Source organism: Equus caballus, chromosome 15 (assembly GCF_041296265.1).
Source record: "Equus caballus isolate H_3958 breed thoroughbred chromosome 15, TB-T2T, whole genome shotgun sequence".
Classification (NCBI taxonomy): Eukaryota; Metazoa; Chordata; class Mammalia; order Perissodactyla; family Equidae; genus Equus; species Equus caballus.
Genome location: NC_091698.1, coordinates 61,927,347 through 61,945,546, shown reverse-complemented (window position 1 = coordinate 61,945,546; position 18,200 = coordinate 61,927,347). Strand labels below are relative to the sequence as shown.

At 41.4% G+C, this 18,200-nt stretch overlaps 2 protein-coding genes across 10 annotated transcripts in view; both read right to left on the bottom strand.

The window, feature by feature from the left end:
• Window positions 1–931: 931 nt before the first annotated feature.
• On the bottom strand, window positions 932–10,075 carry GPR75 (G protein-coupled receptor 75). 8 transcript variants are annotated; one of them, XM_070234779.1, is made up of 4 exons: window positions 9,497–10,075; window positions 8,112–8,176; window positions 6,418–6,988; window positions 932–5,245 (listed from the first exon to the last, which is right to left on the bottom strand). In XM_070234779.1, the coding sequence occupies exon 4, from the start codon at window positions 5,145–5,147 to the stop codon at window positions 3,525–3,527; it is 1,623 nt and encodes a 540-aa protein (XP_070090880.1). In that variant the 5' UTR covers window positions 5,148–5,245; window positions 6,418–6,988; window positions 8,112–8,176; window positions 9,497–10,075; the 3' UTR covers window positions 932–3,524.
• Window positions 10,076–13,087: 3,012 nt separating this feature from the next.
• The window catches only part of PSME4 (proteasome activator subunit 4), an 83,558-nt gene continuing 78,445 nt past the window's right edge, over window positions 13,088–18,200 (bottom strand). For both annotated transcript variants that reach the window (XM_023619107.2, XM_023619106.2), the window contains 4 exons: window positions 17,496–17,658; window positions 15,984–16,117; window positions 15,141–15,279; window positions 13,088–14,593 (listed from right to left, as the gene is read on the bottom strand). In XM_023619107.2, coding sequence (XP_023474875.2) covers window positions 15,145–15,279; window positions 15,984–16,117; window positions 17,496–17,658 — 432 coding nt within the window. In that variant the 3' untranslated portion in view covers window positions 13,088–14,593; window positions 15,141–15,144. The remainder of the gene's footprint in view (window positions 14,594–15,140; window positions 15,280–15,983; window positions 16,118–17,495; window positions 17,659–18,200) is intronic.

The following is an 18,200-nucleotide window of genomic DNA, read 5'->3' as shown; positions in this document are numbered from 1 at the left end:
GGTTCTGCCAACTAAATTTGTCCTGCAGCAGTGTTTTGACATTCGGCCACTTGCTTTGGAGGTGTTGAGAAGATTCATTGTGCAGGCAGTGGCAGGAGCAGTAGCTTCCTAATCTTTGGATATCTTCTTCAACAGGGGGTCCTTAGAGTCAAAAGTCCAAGGAGGCCTCCTGACTCCCTCCCTCTGCTTGTAGGAGCAGTAGCAGCTCTCGGGCTGGTCACGCTGGGAGTGTTTATTGTGGAATCTTTCATGGAGACCCCTCATAGAGCCCTGAGCTCCTAATGAATTAGTAGACATCTAACTTCTGATATTCAATCCTTTTCTGCTTGAATCAATGTTTTACGATTCTTAAAACCAAACCCTGCTTGATAAACTAAAAATGCCAAAATTCCATCTCTTTTTCCAGATCAATCTCATTTTAAAGAATTTTTTAAAATGTTTAGCCAAGACTTTTCCTGCTGGGTGAGAAACTTAGTTCAGTAAATAATTAACCTTTGGAGTTAATTATTCTTGGTTAGCCTGAGCATATACGCTTGCTGCAAAATGTGGCCAAACAAGTTACTTTGTCTCTTAAGGCAAGAACTCTCTCAGAGATTCAACCCATTGTTACCCAACATGCAATAAAGATCACTGCTATTCTCTGATGGTTTTTATTTTTATTTTTTATTATTTTTGTGTGTGTGTGTGAGGAAGAGTGGCCCTGAACTAACATCTGTTGCTAATCTTCCTCTATTTTTATGTGGGATGCCGCCACAGTGTGGCTTGATGAGCGGTGCTAGGTCCACACCCAGGATCTGAACCTGCGAACCCCGGGCCACTGAAGCGCAGTGTGCAGACTTAACCACTATGTCACAGGGCTGGCCCCCTCTCTGATGGTTTTTAAATGATTGAGAAAGAAAGTCATAGTATTGCAATATGACATTCAGAAATGTTAGGATTTTCAATGTTTTTATTCTCCAAACATTATTTTAAAAGAACAGTAAAAGCATCAGAAGTACAAATCTGGCCTAACGGTTAACATCAGAACAATTATAAAATGTTTGAAATACATCACATACTTTGCATCACAGTAAAGCATCAAGAGAACTAATTATTATACCCTGCTAATTAGTCGTATTCAACTGAATTCTCATTACTTTTAGTTCTCATTTTAGCCCTTATGAAGAGAGAAGTTACATATGTCTATCTATATCTATATGGAGAAACAGATATAGATAGACATATATAACTTATGAAGAGACAAGTTATATATATCTGTCTATATCTACATATAGATATAGACATAGACATGGAGGATGGCTAAGAATCTGGCCCACTGTGTATTTCATGCAAGTTAAATCAGTAATTTCTTGATGAGCATAAAGAGACTGAATACTTCATATGCACAAACTTAGTTTTCTTTATGCTATAATTTTTACCTCCCAAAGACGGGTCAAGTTGTCTTAAACTCAAAGGTCGTACAGAAAACCTGTCATTTTTAATTTTACAAGTAGATACTATTTTTAAAAAATTCTTTTATTGAATCATATTTGAAATGCCTGGCCAAAAAAGGTATACATACCTTAAAAAGTGTGAAATATCTTCTTGATTAATATTACTTATTATAAAGCTATTTGGCTTATCAGAATAAATATCAGGTTCTAAATTTAGACAAAAGTTTAACTCCTAATTTGCCACAATTCTTCAAATGATCCTGGGAGAGGATATTAGATTTCTTAATTATTTGTTAAAAAGAGGTAATATACTAACCTATCTCATGAGAGTATTAATAAATGAAAATAGTGTTGTATTAAAAATATAAAAGCACAATTGAAATAGTCATAGGGACTTCCAAAAATAGCATTCAATTACAAAAAAAATGTGAGAGAGTGAATATTTTCTGTTATAAAATTTAATAGCAAAAATAAAGGAAGAAAGGGAGAGAAGGAAGGGAAGGAGATAGTGCTAAAAGGTGAATTTAATGACAAAATAAAACCCATATCTCATACTTAAATCTCAGAACTAGAAATGACTGGCTGATGCTAGAAGGTAAGAGTTGTTTGATGAGGCTGAGCAGAGTTCTAGCTGAGCATCTGCTCTGTCTTCTCCACGCAGCTCATGACCCCTGTATTTGGAAACAGCCGGGAGAGGGTGTCTTAAACTGAATACGTTTCATCCAAAGGAACAAAGTGCCTTGCAATCCGCAATAACAGTTTTTGAACGTAACAATTCATGTAGATAGGTTTTGTATCTTGATGCTCATCTTGTGTCTAGCAGTTACAGTTCCAAAATTGTAGTGAGTACAAATGCTAACTGTATAATGAAAATGTTTTTACATAAAAATATGAGTTTACAGTTGTTATGCTAGGAATCACAGAGTATATAATAAAATTCGTTTTAGGTATAGAAATACTTAATCTGTTTTTCCTCACTGCCCATTTCCAGTTTAAGATTAACGGGAGACAAATGACAATTAGTTTGAAAACAGATCATCTTAAGAGTTTTTCTACCACAGTAATACACAAACCAAGACAAAAAAACTTACTTCTAGATAGTTACTTGGATACTCTTTGCCAGGTTGTTAACAAACCATTCTCACGCAGAAAGAAAGCATAAATCAGAACACTCCCAATCGCATCCTTATGTCTTCTTAAGCAATAATAAAGGTCGTCTAACACATCCCGACAGTCTAGACTGCTTCCCACCTAACAGCACCCTGACCGAGATGACCACAGTTAGCTCCTGCTCTCCCAGGAACAGCCTCCACTTAGCTGCAGTCCTCTTCACTAGGATTCTTGGGTAAGATCATTCCAAAATAGAATAATTCACTTTTAGCAAGCAAAAGCATCTCTCTTTTTAAAAGAACTATATAGCTACTCAACTGACACAAAATAATAATGTCTATAATAAGAAATGGTAATAAGCAGAATACTATATTCTTGGTTGACCGTCTTATGAAAGAGAAGGTACTTAATGCCTGTGTATTTTTGGTAAGGATAGTTGTAGATGATATATTTCTGATTTCCTGTTTTAACAATGTTATTTATCCAAAATAACATTTATCCAAGCCTGCTACCAAAAAAGTGTATTGTTCCCCATTCAACACTTCAACAAATCAAAATTTATAATTCAATTAATACGAATAACATATTGGGAAAGATCATACCCTAACATTTTTCTAAAAATCCACCTCATAGACACTTTGAAGACCCATAGCAGTGACTCAAATGATCATAATCAGTTCATTCTCTAACATAGTAGCAAGATCATTCCTGGCATCTATTTAAAAGTTTAGTACAAAAGATTGGAGCATAGGTGAGGGTAAAAATCTAAGTAATAAACTTTTACATCAAATCTTAAAATATCAGGAAACCACAAAGTAAATCAATAGATGCTAATACTTCAGACAAAAGAAAATCATAAATGCCAACTGTTTAGCTAAATCTTTACGTTTTGATCTACCACTGGTCTCACAAAAGTGGTAAAAAAATCAATTAGTATCAGAAACAAAAACAGTTTACAGAATTTCTCCAGCCTCCATGACTCTAAACAGAGGGGACTGGAATCTGCTTGGCTGAAGCACTGTCATATTCTTGCATTAAATCATTAGTGGTGTGATAATGCATGGCAATATATGAATTGGCAAATCCGAAAGAGTTTACTGGCTGTAAGTTACATGGGATGCTCTCTTCTTGGGATGGGCTGCTGTTGTAGATGCTGTAGTACGGCTCAATGCGAGTGTTGATGGGCGTTGAGCTGCTCTGACCATAGTGTTGATGTCCCACAGAGATCTTGGGACTAACCACACTTTCCTTTGAATGACTTGGGCCACAAGCCTGGTCCACAAATTTCTTCTGGGGCTTTGGAGACAACATGTAGGCAGAGTTTGTTTCATGATGAGAGGATTTGTTTCTGTTGACTTCAAGGTTCCCTTTTCCCATGGCTCGAAGTCGAGTCTTCTGTTTACAGCAGAAAAACCCCAGGCCTATGTACTGGAGGCACCAGAGTACTTTCCTTCTCAGCCCTGCACTGTTCCGAGAATATATAAAAGGGTTTAATCCTGACTTGAAAAATATAAGGGTAAATCCAAACAGTTCAAACTGGTAAAGGATGAAGCTCCCACTGCTGGACAGAACCACCTGCACCAAGGAAATCCCTAGTGGAAGACAGCACACCAGGACCGACAGCACGATGATCACACAGGTGACCACTGCTTTGGAATCCTTAGCTGTGGAGAGATTGACAGCTGACACCAGCTGGAGCCGGCTGGCTGCAGGGGTTTGCAGCTGGTTGGGACTCTTGGTGTACCCATGGGTCTGAACGTGCTGCAGTTTGTTGTAATTCTGGTTCCTGTATAGAGCTGGCATGGTACCTTGGATGGGATCTCCACCTCCCTTCACAGGGGCTCCCATGAAAGGCTGTGGTCTAGAAGCATCAACTGTGATTATGGGGGGGCACTTTCTGACTTGAGCATTTTTCCGCAGGGTCTGAGCAATCATGATGTAAGAGACAGAGACCACAGCAACACAAAAGGTGAAGTCGACCACATAGAGAGACAGGATGGCTTTCCCTTCTCCAGCAATCAGACTGGACATGGGAAGGCAGAGGTGGGACTTACTGGTTTTCAGAGTGGCCAAGGTGGCGAGGGTGAAACTGGTGGCCCAGAGAAGCAGAGTGAGGAGCAAGGTGCAGGGAAAGGAGGCCGTGCGATTGGGCTGCTTCCCCAACACCATGCGCAGCCGATGCAGGGCAATCACTGCCACTGTCTTGAGAGACATGATGATGAAGCCTGAACTGGTGAGATGGAAGGTGAAGCAGAAAGCATCCGGGATGCTACTGGCTAAGCTGAAGAATAACACAAAGATGAACATGGGGGCCGTCACTCCACAAATGAAGAGGTCACAGAAGGACAGGTTTAGGATCATGAAATCAAAGTTGGTTCTGAATTTCCTGAAGGCTGGATCAAAGAAGGACAAGAAGACAATGAAGTTGCCGTAAGAGCCCAGGCAGAAGATGACTGTGAGTAGAAAAGTACAGGTTACCAAAGTGGCTGTGTGGATGAGATCCTGGAGATCTTCCTGGAGAGCAGTGTTGTTTCCTCCCTGGGAGTGAGGCACATGTAGCAAGGTAGTGTTGGGAGCATCCTGAAGGTGGTCCGTTGAGTTCATCTTCAGAGAAAAATGACTCTTCCTTCTGTGGGAAGGGAGTCAGGGCTTCAACTCACAGATGAGCGATATGTGACAAAAGAGGCCCAAGGCAGAAAAGCCTGCACACAGAAATGCACACCCAGAAACAGAAAGGAATTAATGCAGAAAGCAGAGTCATCTCATGATCTTTCAAAGCACTAGAATTCTTGAGCTCTGACCCAAGGTGTAGAAAGCATTTCTCCTCTCAAACTCAACACAGAAAAGGCACAAACACCTCAAAATACATTCATCCAGCTAATTTTAGGTTTTATGACACAGTGGTTTTCAAATTAGTTTAAGGATCACCTGAAGGGAGGGTTAAAGAAAGCAGATTCCTGGGTGTCACCCTTTTAGATTCTGATGGAAGGGGGTGCAGATGTTACTTTTAGAAACACGCCGGTGCCAGACACCGGAGACACAAGAACATAACCTCCCCGCCAAAGAGATCACCATCTAGTTGGAGGAGATCAACCTACCTACGCAATTACAGCCTAACGTGGTAAATCAGATGATAGCAGGGCGTGCTGCAAGTCAGGGAAAGGGAACCTAATCTAACCCAGAGGCTGCAAGAGGCTGAAGGGAGTCTTGGTGAGGAGGAGCTAGCTGGGGGAAAGGCGAGGGGCGGGGCATGGGGGACAGACGGGCTGGGAGAAGGGGAGTGGGTCTTTGCAGCAGAAGGAATTGAGAGGAGAAAAAGCATGTGCTTGAAATATAAGCAGGAGGGTACCACTGGAGTATCCTGTGGTCCTTTACATAATTCCCACGAATCACTAACAAATCCTCTTTCTTCCCCTCGGAAGAATCCCTTATTTTCCATTATTTATAATTTCTTCTCTCTGCTGATTTCTTGGCCAACTCCATACACCGCTTTGGAAAAAACTTTGTGCAGGACTACATTTGAGAGGGAAAAATGAAAGTAATGAAGGGTGTCACGATCATGTTTGAGATTTACAAGGTGCAAAGCATCGCTTCACTTTGTAAACTGCAAACTGCTAGACCAATGTGAATTGTCATTATTTCAACAGGAATATCCTCATGATGAAGCAGGAGGCATGCACCCAGGCACACACTCATCCACTCCGTTTACATTTATCATGCGCACGCCCTACGCCAGCTGTATGCTAGGTCCCCTGGGTACAAAGATGAGTAACACACAGCCTCTACTCTAAAAGAATAACTTCTTTTTCTTTTTGCTCCTTTATTTTCTTAAATTTTTTTTTCTGTTTTGCAATGAGATTTAAAATACACTCACACAAATCTTCTGTTGTTCCAACTCCCAAAGCCCTGTGTGGCCTGGGGCCCACTCTGCTCCCAAAGATGTTTCCAGTGGGACAGCTGACCTCGCTCCTTGGAGACTGGCGCAATGCTCTTGACAAGTGAAAAGTACTTGCTTTAATCCAGCATTTTACAAATAACCAATGGCACTGGGGAGGTCCAGGAGTGGTGTTCAGAATATTTAACCCCCAGTTCAGGCTGGGTCCCAGAGGCCTCCAGTTGTGCCAGGGGTTAACCCTTTCGTTGCTGGATCATGGGGTGCAGAAGAAGAGGCCAGGTCAGTGAGAGCTTACCGGGGGCTCCCAGCAGCAGCTATGGACCACCCAATACAGAAGTGTCTCAGCATTCAATAAAAGTACGGCGGTGCCAGTGAGTCCCAGACAAATTTCAGTCCTGGGGAGTTCTACGTAACTAGCTGGCACACTTCATGAAGGAAGAAGAAAACCTCTTCTAATTCTCAGCGGTGAAACAGTACGGATCACGACAATATGATGAATTTCTCCACTGGGAAGTGAGATGAACTTTTCTTTACCTTCCTTATAAAAGTTCTGTGAGGGAGAAAAATACAAACCCTGACCTTTTGTTTCTTGATGATTAGAATTTAAAAAACAATAACAAATAGCCTACTGTTTTCACTAAAAGACTGAGTGCCTGTTTCTGAACCCTTTTTGATATGAATGTAGTAAAAAGGACAACCTTTTACTGTTTTCTTTTTTAATTGTTAATTGCAGGATTGGAGTTAACTGATGAAAAGAGAAGTAGAAGAGAAAAAATCTGAGGAGGCAGGAAGAGCAGAGAGTGACACTATGGATTAGAGCAAAGCCCCTGCCCCCGCAAGGGTTTCCTTTTGGAAGTAGGGAAAAGAACAGGGGTGAAGAGGAAAGCAGGAATTTGGTGTGGGGAAATTAGAAGGAGGAGGAGCCTGGAATTAGGATGCTAAGAGAAATGTCGATTAAGTGGGTAATACTGAAGCAGGGTGATGGAAGCGATGCAGACCCCAGGCTAGGAAGGGAGATGTGTGGGAAGGGAGTCGTCAAGGGGAAAATGGGATGATGAGTCACCAACATTAGTCAAGGATGAGGGGCGGGGGGGACAACAGATCCGGAGCAGTTGAGGGACAACTTTCACTTTCTGTACAGATGCAATTTTTTCAATAAATTAAAATTTTTTCAATAGATTAAAAAAAATAAAGGAGAATTCTAGGTCAGGAATATAACTATCAGTATCATTATTAGCATGTGAATGTTCCTGAGTGCTTAGGACATGCCAGGCTCTGTTCTCAGTGCTCCATACTATGAACTTATTGAATCCTCCCAACAACACAGAAGGAGTATAACTTAGCTCCCTTTTCCGGATGAGAACACTAAGTCAGAGAGCACGGAACTTAAAGCGGCAGAGCATGGATTTCAACCTCTCTGGAGCCCGCACTCTTCACCACCATGCTAACCAGAACAGCAAAGAGATCAAGGGAGGGATCCCCAGGTCAGAAGACAGTTACTGGAGCTTTAATTTATTGGGTGGTTACTGTATGTCAGGCATCTATACCAGAAGCCTTACATAAATTACTAAACTTTCTTTTACTCTCAATATATGAGGTACGTATTGCAATCCCTTCCCAACTCAAAGTTCCTGGAACCCAAAATTTGAATGCACACACACACATATACATACTTCTGTGTGCCCTTTTGGCAAGGTTGATAATGATGGTTCCGGTATAAAGTAATTATAAATCACTCCTATTGGAATAAATAGAAAAAAAGGGAAGGAATCAGAGGCTGGGAAGAGAAAAGGAAGGAAAAGCAGAAGACAGAAGTAAAGGTTTTGGCAGAGAAACTTTAAGAGCAATAAGTTAAATGGAGGGAAAATAAACCCAGGTCTCAGTACTAACTTCTGAGACTTGAAGAGGAGGCTGAGGTCACAATTTGGAATGAAGTTATGGTAGCCAAACCGTAAAACTCAGTGATTTGGACGTGGGGGGGGGGGGGGGGAGTTTATATCTATTTGCTACTCCTAAATATTAAATAAAGGTTACCAACATTCTTTCAATGCAAGCACACAAGCTACTCTTTATCTCTGGGACCACAGACAGGTCCTGGAAGAAGATGTGATTAAAGTCATAAAATCAGAAAAGTTTTAAGTTAGAACATCAGGCATACTAGCCGCAATAAGACGGAATGGACTTTATCATGTGCATCTTGTTATAACTGAGGAGGAAGGATTTTAAAGTAACCAGTAAGCAAGGAAGAGTAAATGAAAATTACTGTACAGCCGTAATGATTTCTCTTTATGTGAAAAGCCTCTGGTAATCTAGCGTGCTTTCTTAATATTTTAGTACATATTAAAACATTTTATATGAGCTTTTACAAGTCAACTCATGCCCTAGATTCTTCCAACTCATTTTTTTTCTCATAATGCCTTAAATTCCTCGAGGGCAGGCATTTTCAGAGTCCAACCGTCACAGAGAGCAAGGTTCTGTGTTATTCCTACTGTATTTCTATTGATCAGGAAAACCTCAGGGAAGTTAGCTGACTTGCCCAGGGTCACTAAGATTCAAGCCAGATTTATCTGATTTCGGAGCCCATGCTCTTTCTCCCCAGTTGAAGTATCTCTTGAAGCCCGGAGCAGCTGATGGGGTAGTAGGGAGATGGGGAGGCTGCGGAGCTCCCCAGTCTGGGGATGGAGTGGGAGACTGCGGGGAGGGAAGGTCGACGCGGCCAGAGGCTGGCGATGGGTAGGAGTTCCCCGGGGTAGGGGAGGTTATGGTGAGGAGGGCCTAGGCCGGGCCAGGGAAGCTAGTAAAAGCAGCAGCAGAGGGTCGGTGGGGTGAGGACGGCTCAGCCAGGGCACGGGCGGTGGGGGAGGGCTTCCACGGCCCGGCGGAGCCCGGGAACGGGCCGGGCAGGGGCGAGATGGCTTCCCCGCTGGCCGCGCCAGGAGCGCAGGTGCGCGGCGGCCGGGCCTGGACCAGCGCAGCCGCGCTCCTCGCCAGCCCGCCGCTTCCCAGCCCTCGCCGTCCCCGCGGGCTCGTCCTCCCCCGGGGGCCCGCGGCCTCTCACCTGCCCGGTGGCCGCAGCGCCGCCCCTCCTCCTCCATCTCGCAGCCCGGACCCCAGCTCTGCCCGCCGCCCTGGAGGATGCAGGGCTAGAGGCATCAGCGCCATCGCCGCCGCCTCCGCGCATCCCGGGAGCCGCGGCAGCCGGGGGCGCGGAGCGCTGTCACAGAGACGCCGAGGGCGCCGCCCCCTCGCCGGACACACAGGCCTCGGCGGCTCGCCTGCCCCCCGCACCCTCACCGCCTCGCGGGCTCCCTCGTGCCCGGCGGCCCCGACCTCGTGCCCGCGCCGCGCGGGTTCTCAGGATCGCCGTTGTGCCGTTCGCCGAGCCGGCGCCCTGCGGCACAGAGGAAGAAGGGGCTAGCGGCCTGGGTAGAGAGGAAAAGTGGGGGCACCGACGGCACACAGCGACCCGCGGGGGCTTGGCCTTAGAGGGCGGGGTCCGCGGGCCCCCCTCGGCTTCCCGCCAGGCCCGCCGCCCACCTCCCCCCATTCCCGGTGCTTTCAAGCCGGCGTGCCCAGCTCCTCCGGGCTGCGGCTGATCCTCTCTCTCCTAGATTACACTGGCGTCATCGTTCAGTTTGGTACATTGAGACACAGAATTTGTTAAGTCAAGTCATTGTAACAGAATTTAAATCAAACTAACTTTAACTTAATGTAAAATAAAAGAACCACACATTTTTTTCTTCTCTCAGCTCTCTGAAAATATTAATGAATTTACTGAGGGAACTCAGCAAGGGGAATAATTACTAGGAAACAAATGCAAAGTAAAATGAAACTACCCATGCAAATAAAATAACGAAGCCAAGAGCTCACGGACATTATCTAATACTGCGCTGAAGGTAAAAAATCTTGAAAAGCAATGGTGCTATGTATGCAAGCTAGGCTAATTCTAGTAAGCAACAACACCAAGCCAAAAACTACCACCTTCGATCTTCTAAAGTCCACACGTCCAAAATAATGAATTCATAAAGTGCGTTTAATTTTAGTTTCAGAGCCATGAAGTAACATTCCTAAAGTGTTTGCTGTTCTGGGTACAAAATAAAGCCAGATAAACTCGTATTCCTTCAGTGTCCCAACCTGGGTAATTAGGATCTTACTACTTTTCTAACCTTTTTGGGGGTACTCTTTAGAAAGAGAATGCTATTTGAATGCTCTTTTCTTCACCCTGGTGCCAGAAAACCAGAAAATTCCATTCAAGCAAAATACTTGGAATATTGCTACTGAAATCTCCATGTCGGCTAATAGTTTTATCTGTCTAAAAAGAACAGTTTGGTACCAACAAGTACCAAAGAATTTGATTTATGCGTATAACTTATCTTTCCCAGTTCCCACCGCTTTCATCAAGAGAAAGACAAGGGCTGGATAATTTATGAAGTAACATTCAGTCCAGAAGTAGACTATGCTATCAGAATCCTGTTTAGAAATAACTTCAAGAAAATTTTCCAATTCCCTCATAATGTTCCACTCCCCACCCACTTGCAATGTAGCAGTTCTAATCTATGTTGTCAGTAATGGTGACCTTCGCCCTAGAAAGAATCAACTTAGAAAAAGAAGGCTCCTTCAGTTTTCAGAGTTAGCATTTAAAGTAGAAACGAACCCCTGATATTCCTCTCCATATGAACTAGAATTAGCTACTGCATAAATAATTGCAGATCATTTCCAGGCATTTGGCCATATGACAGGAGATTACAATAGGTTTGGGCTGGAATGCTGCCATTAGAGTTACACTTAGGGGAGAAAATTACCCCATACTGAAAAAACCCCAAACCAAAACAAAAATCAGGAAATCAGGAACTACCAAAGTTCCTGAACTAGTTAGTACTATCAGCAAGGCTAAGGCTACTAGAATTATGTCTACAAAATGTGCCGGCAAAGTCAAATTGGAAAGAACATTGGCTTAGTACTCAAAAAATGGAAAATCTGCAAATAAACAAGCAGGGCTGACTATAAATGTTAAAATATGAACAGGTTATCAATTTGCAGGGACACCAGCATCCTAATACACAGTCTCACTGGCAATGCAAACTGCTGTGTGCACTTTCAGGAAAACAACATATTAGAGCCATTAAAATGTTTAGATTCGTGACCTAAAAATCTCACTACTTGGAAATTTATCGTAAGGAAATACTTGAAGAAAAGTTTTAATCATAAAGATATGAAAATGTCCATTGCAGTGTAATTTGTAGTAAACTGAAAACTTCCATGTTCAACAATGGGAGACACCTCAATTATATGAACAAGACAAATGTTCTTTGTCCACAAAAATAACTATGAAAACTATGTAGAAAAAGTTAATTTTTTCAGCAGAACAAAATTCCTCACTGGTCCTTTCTGTCCACACTACTAATCACCTAATTTTTTTTTTTGCACCAAAGCATTCGGTCAAACACTTTTAAGAAAACAGGTGGGTAAACTTTCCTCCTACATTTTGAAATGCTATTTGCAAAGTCTTTGTTTTTTAAAGGATTCGTTCAGAAACTAAAGATCATTTATTAGCTCTTACAACCTCAAAGATGATACAGGCTTTCTCTTCCCCTCACTTTTCACCACTCACCCCTCTCCCACCTAGAAACCTACCTTGACTCTGCTCTATGCCCTGAAATCAGCAGGGACTTCTAAACATTGACCTGCTTTCACCCTCCACCCCCAAATTTTTACTGCCTCCCTCACACTGTTCCTGCTCCATTCTTTTTAATGCAACATAGATCTAAGAACTATCTCAGACAACAGTAGCCATCCAACCCCTTTTCTCTCCCTCCTTACTTTCATTCTTGAGGCCACTGGTAGAAGATTTAAGGAATTAAATAATTCACAGTATAACCAGTTTGGGGTATCAAGGTAGCAAGCAACTTCTAAACCTGCTGCCACAATCACATGGGGAACATGTTGGAGACACAGATTAAGGTACCCTGTTTTTAGGTCTAGACTGGGCCTTAGGAGTCTTCACCAGCGTTCTCAATCTTGGCTGCACGACTGAAGCACTGTGAAGCTTTTAAACAATGCCTGAGCCCCAACCAGAGAGATTCTGATTGAGGAACACAGTGGGTACCCAGTATCTCACATTTTTTAAAGTTCCCACTTTAGGAACTTGCTAAGGCATAATTCCATACAACCTAGTTAGAAAAAGCTGCTTGTGGTCAATATAATGTAAAGCCTCGCTACTCAAAGTGTGGTCTCAGGACCAGGGATCGATATTACAAACTGAGAGCATGAGTTAAAAATCACATTTTAACAAAATCCCCATGTGATTCTTGGGCACATCAATTTGAGAATCAATAATCTGTATCAGTGCTGTCCAAAACAACTCGGTGTGATGACGAAATTATTCATCTGTGCTACTCAATAGGGTAAACCACCAGCCACAAGTAACTGATGGAAACTTGAAATGTGGCCAGTGAGACTGAGGATATGAATTTTTAATTTAAGTGTAAATAGTCACACGTGGCTATTGGCTACTGTACTGGACAGCTTTGATCTAGATAATTCCCTTTGGTCAGGCAGTATGAATTTACAGGTCCAGATCAGTGGATGCAAAAGGAATCCATTGCCTACAGAACTGTCTTTTCCTCTTAATGAAGACAAAAGCCGGGTGTTAAAAACAATTCATTTATTCGGTTTTAAACTAGTTACACAATTGAAATAATAGGTTTGGCACTACTCTATACAGGGATTACGCCTGTGTATGCTGACACTTAAATACTGTACCAGGACCTCTGCATCGAGTCATTCAGCAAATAGATACTAAAAAATATACTGTAGTGTTCCTTTAAGGAAGACTGTACGGGGTGTGCTGCAAGATGACATTCACCGACCTGTGAATTACTTTAATCTAGAAGATACCTTGCATTCTATCAACTTGTCATAGGCAAACATGTGGCATCTGCATCATTAGAGATGCTCACATGAGAGTTACATAAAAATTGAGACCTTCTAATGATAAATGAACTCAAATAAAACCCCCATGCCTCAGCTTTTGTAACATGAAAAGATAAAAGAAAATAATTTAAAAACACAAAAAATGGCATTGAATTGGTACAAAAGCCAAAAATCACTATAATAAAGAGCTACCTGTGAATCTTTACAAGTTAATTACACAATGGTGTGTAAAAGCTTGCATCTGTACAAAGTCTTGCCAAGGCTATCTCTACAATTTATACAGTCTTTCCATCTATATAACATTTATTAAACAAGTCAATTAAATATCAGGACTTCTTAGTCTCTCAACGATTCTGCAGGCAAAAAAAAGAGAAGAAAATAAAAAGAAAAAAAAAGGTTACAGATTTTTCACAAGCACAGCAGTCTTCCATTAGGTGAAGTGTAACAGTTTTCAAAGGGGGCCAAACAACGTTTGTAAAGAATTCAGGTAAAAATCAACCAGTCAGGGTTTTTATTGTTGTTGCTGTTTATTTTCAAAATCACACACTGTATACACACACAACAATCAAAAATTTATTCACCAAACCCCTAGTTTTTCAGCAACTGCTCTTCTATTCAGCACCAAAAACTCCAGTCTGTGGGAAGCACAGGGACACAGATTCGCTTCTGTGTCTTGGTCGAGCAATCCATCAAGTCCTTGGTTAGGTTCAAGACTTGCCCTCTTTTCCTTCCCTCTTCATGGCTCTCCAGACCCAAGGCTCTCAAGGCTTCAGATTTATGGCCCACAGCCCTACTATCATCAAAACCCAACAGCCATTTGGAAAGAATTCAAAATAATTTGAGATGAATGAAATGACAGGACCTGTATTACAGATGGGAACTCTCCATTCCAAGTAAACTGTTTTTTAGCGAGTTTCCACTCTGTCTGGTCTTGGATGCCATGATCATAGTGGGTAATTATTTCTAGTCTGAGACATTATGGCTTTGTCAGATGCCTCAAAGAAAAAGTGATCAATATTCTGGAAACACTTGAGACAAGTTAGGAAATCAAATGGCAGCTGAGAACCTGTGGAATGCAGACTAATGAGACCAAATACAGAAACCACCAAAATGATGAGAGCTCAACAGAGGCAGAGTTTTAAAACCTGCAGAGAGCCACCACAGATGGTACCTGAGGATCTGGAATTTTTGATGAAAAGAGCTTGAAGTGAGGACTACTCATCTGTATCAAGGAGGAAAAAAATTTCAGTTAGACAACAGGACATCCAACTCTAAATTAAGCCCCCTAAATGAAATTTTCTTTATTCTTCCTATCCCAATAGAAAGCCTCTGGGTCCTCCCTCTTGAATACAGAATGGATAATAAATACTTAAGCATCCAGATGAAATGTTCTCACAACTGTATAGAACCTAGAGTGCTGAGGGCAACTTAAAATGCCTAGACCACACTCAGAAGGAACTAAGAATAAGATTTCTTTCCTTTTATCTAACCATTCCTAGGCTACTAAGCCTACTCATTTATAAAGGTCCAAAAGCAGTCACATCAATTCTCTGCTTAATACTTGAAGCAGAGAAGGAAAAATTCTCTGGGAACTTACTTCCATTGGCCATAGCAAAAGTTATGTTTAAAAAAAAAAAATCTTTAAACAATGACATCTAAGAACGTCAGAAAAAGAAAAAAATTGGGAACATCTACTTCTCAGTCATCAAACCAATGACATTTGCCTGAGGATGTCAGACTTCCTTAAACTCAGCACCTTGCTGACTTACCCTTCTATGCATAATAGCATGGTGACACAAGGAGATCAGTGAGAACAAGCAGCTGGTCATCAGTGAACTGCTGTTTGTGTTCTTGCCAGTTGTCATGGTGAGTCCTTCGGAAATTGGATAAGGTCTTTTTTACAGTCATCTGTAGAATAAGCAACCCACAGACATTCTATTTTAACCTCTCTCAACAACTAGGGTTATATTTAGGATAACTGAGGCTAAGTAACAATCACTCAAGAGTTCAGATCTCACGCTTCACCGAGTGCTACAATACCAACAAGCCAATCTCATTTGGCAAAGCCACCCAGCTCACTTCTCTAGAATTACTAGCTGTACTTTAGGACAAGCTACTGAAACTTACACCACATTATTAAACCAGTTTCAGTATACACTCACATCTATTTTACCAAAGGGAAAAGGACAAAGTCGTTGGTCTTCTGAGTTGTTTAATTTAGGAACATGGGTGTTCACTAAATAATACCATCATAATTTCCTATTTAATATTAGCTCCCAGTTAGACACCGGCTAGACATAAAATGCTAGTAAAACAGAAGGATAAGGACTTAACTCTCCTGAAAACAATGACAATACTTTACTTCCACTGGACTGGGAAGGACAGAAGCTATAATTTCCCGCTACCAAAAAATCTCAAATATACATGAGAGCAAGGTCTCTGCTAGATTTTAATAATCACCGATTAGTAGACGTGGCCCTGGCAGAGGCAGAAGTAGTAGCTTTACCAAAGCAGAAAGTCCTGAGTATATAGGAAATTATTAGTATAAATGGTTTCTTACAAAACATCACTGAGAACATGTGTAGAAAGAAGCTAACAAGGAAGAATTTTACCTCAATAGGCTGAGGATCATTCAGATGTGCACTGAGATTCATAAGGAGCTGGGGCATCCAGGTGGGAACATCGTAAGGACTAGAAAGAACACATGCACCAAGTCCTAGCACTCCAGCATGGCGCTTGACCAACTCTGCAAAGAAAACAGAAATATACATGGAAATACTTACAGGACTCTATTGCACGTGTTACAGTGAAATAGATTAGCTTTCGATTATGCTAGTTGTTTTCAATGTGTGAATTTCTGCATTTGAAACGAATCTGTATGCACACAAATCGAAAACATGATTTTGGGGCTGCACTAAAGATACCCTATAGCTGTCCCTCAATGACAGCATAATTATTTCTAGGTCAGAAATGTGTTGTATATTTGCTAAAACTAACATAGTAATGCCGTTTTTGATCAATTCATACCACAGGCAAAAGTGTAATCCCTGATCCTAAAACAATCTCCAATCAAAATCAGACCCCACTATTCTGGATGTGACTACCCCCCACAGAATGCATCAGTTCCTTAGGTAAACACGCCATGTACGAGGAATGTCTCTACTTCTCAAAACAGAACTGCAATGCGTCTATATTCTACAGGGTCTCTATTCTCTCTTTAGTGATAGAATGTGTGTATGTGTTTGTAAGTGTATTATATGTGTATACATGAAACATGGCGGATAAGGAGTTGAAGAATAAGGGAATTTGGGGTAGTCAGAATTGTAAACAATGCCATTTGGTATAATGAAGACCTAAAACTACTTTGGTACTTAATTATTAAAAAATACAGTTCTCAAGCAAAGAAACTAGAACATACATTGATATTTTACTAGAAATTGCTATTAGATAACTATATATATAATCAAGACTCGACTATAATCAGCACTTAAGAGTTTCATATTCCAAACTTCCTGTAAATTCAATAAGCTTCCTACTTACTAATGATCTTTCCACATATTTTCTAATATTCTTGTGACTGTAGTTAGCATTGGCAAGATCAGATGTTTCTTTGCAATCACATTTAAATTTCTCTTTAAACATAACATAGTGATCAGATCTTATTCTTCTGTTATCTTTATGCTCATTTACACTGGAAGCTCCTGTAGAGTAAGGCTCTTCTCACCCTCTCACCAAAGGCCTAGTGAAGTACTGAATAATCGCCTCTCCAAAAAAAGCAAGGCTTGTTTTATTTAGTTTTTTCTCTTAGCACATCTACACATAAGTTTATAAATTCTAAAAGGAAATATTTCAGACCCTCCAAAATAATTCTGGATAGCTCTCTTTATAGAGCGCTTTCAAGGGAGTAGGTGCAGACTTCATTCATTGTAACAGTTGTATGCAGCAGGGTACAGGTCCCTTGCATCTATCTCAATTCTAGCTTTTATATTCCAGGTCTTGCCTTCTCTTTGTGCAGGGACAACTATTCCCGGTACCTAGCATAGACCCAGGCACATACAAGTCTTTGCTGAGTAAGCCTGGTTAACTCCCAAAAGGATACAAGTGTTTTCTACCAGCACTGTTACCTGCAGAAGGAATTGTATCTCCTACGGAACCAGGGTCTCGCTTTCTTTTCTTCGGTAGTTTTGTTTTGCAAAGTTGCTCAAAATGAATCTGCATAGGACTGTCCATGGTAAGGAAGTTACACTGTAATAGCCCGCTTAGGGTGGTAGCAGCCATTTCTCGAACCTGTAGAGAAAATCATCTCTCTTAGATAAAGCCTGGTGGAAGGATGGCGGCTGGGAGAGTGGGATGGATCTGGGGTAGGACCTCTGACATCTGTATGCCAATTGTGTAAATGCACTTCTGCAATTTCTTACTAGAGATTTCATCAGCTTATCAAAGGGTCTGTGGCCTGAAAAGGGATGGAAGCCACTATATTAGGGTTACAGAAAGTAAATGCTTAACTCTTTGTATGAAATTAAATTTTTCCATAAATAAATTATTGTCCCACTGACTGACAATTCTGCTTATAAGGGTTGTAACTGTAAAAGTGGTGCCAGAGCCTGAAATTAAAATAAATTTTTCCTAGTCTCTACATCTCTTAAAACTACTGCTGCTGTTGTTTCTGTTGGTAATAAAGATACAGTGGAGAACCAATTTCTACAAATGGCATATATTGTAGACATTCATATCCAGCTTACCTCTTATAAATTTCACAGGCTCTTGTCAGTCTATAAACACAGTTTACAGAATACTAAATGAAGAGCGTATACCCGTCCATTTTAAAT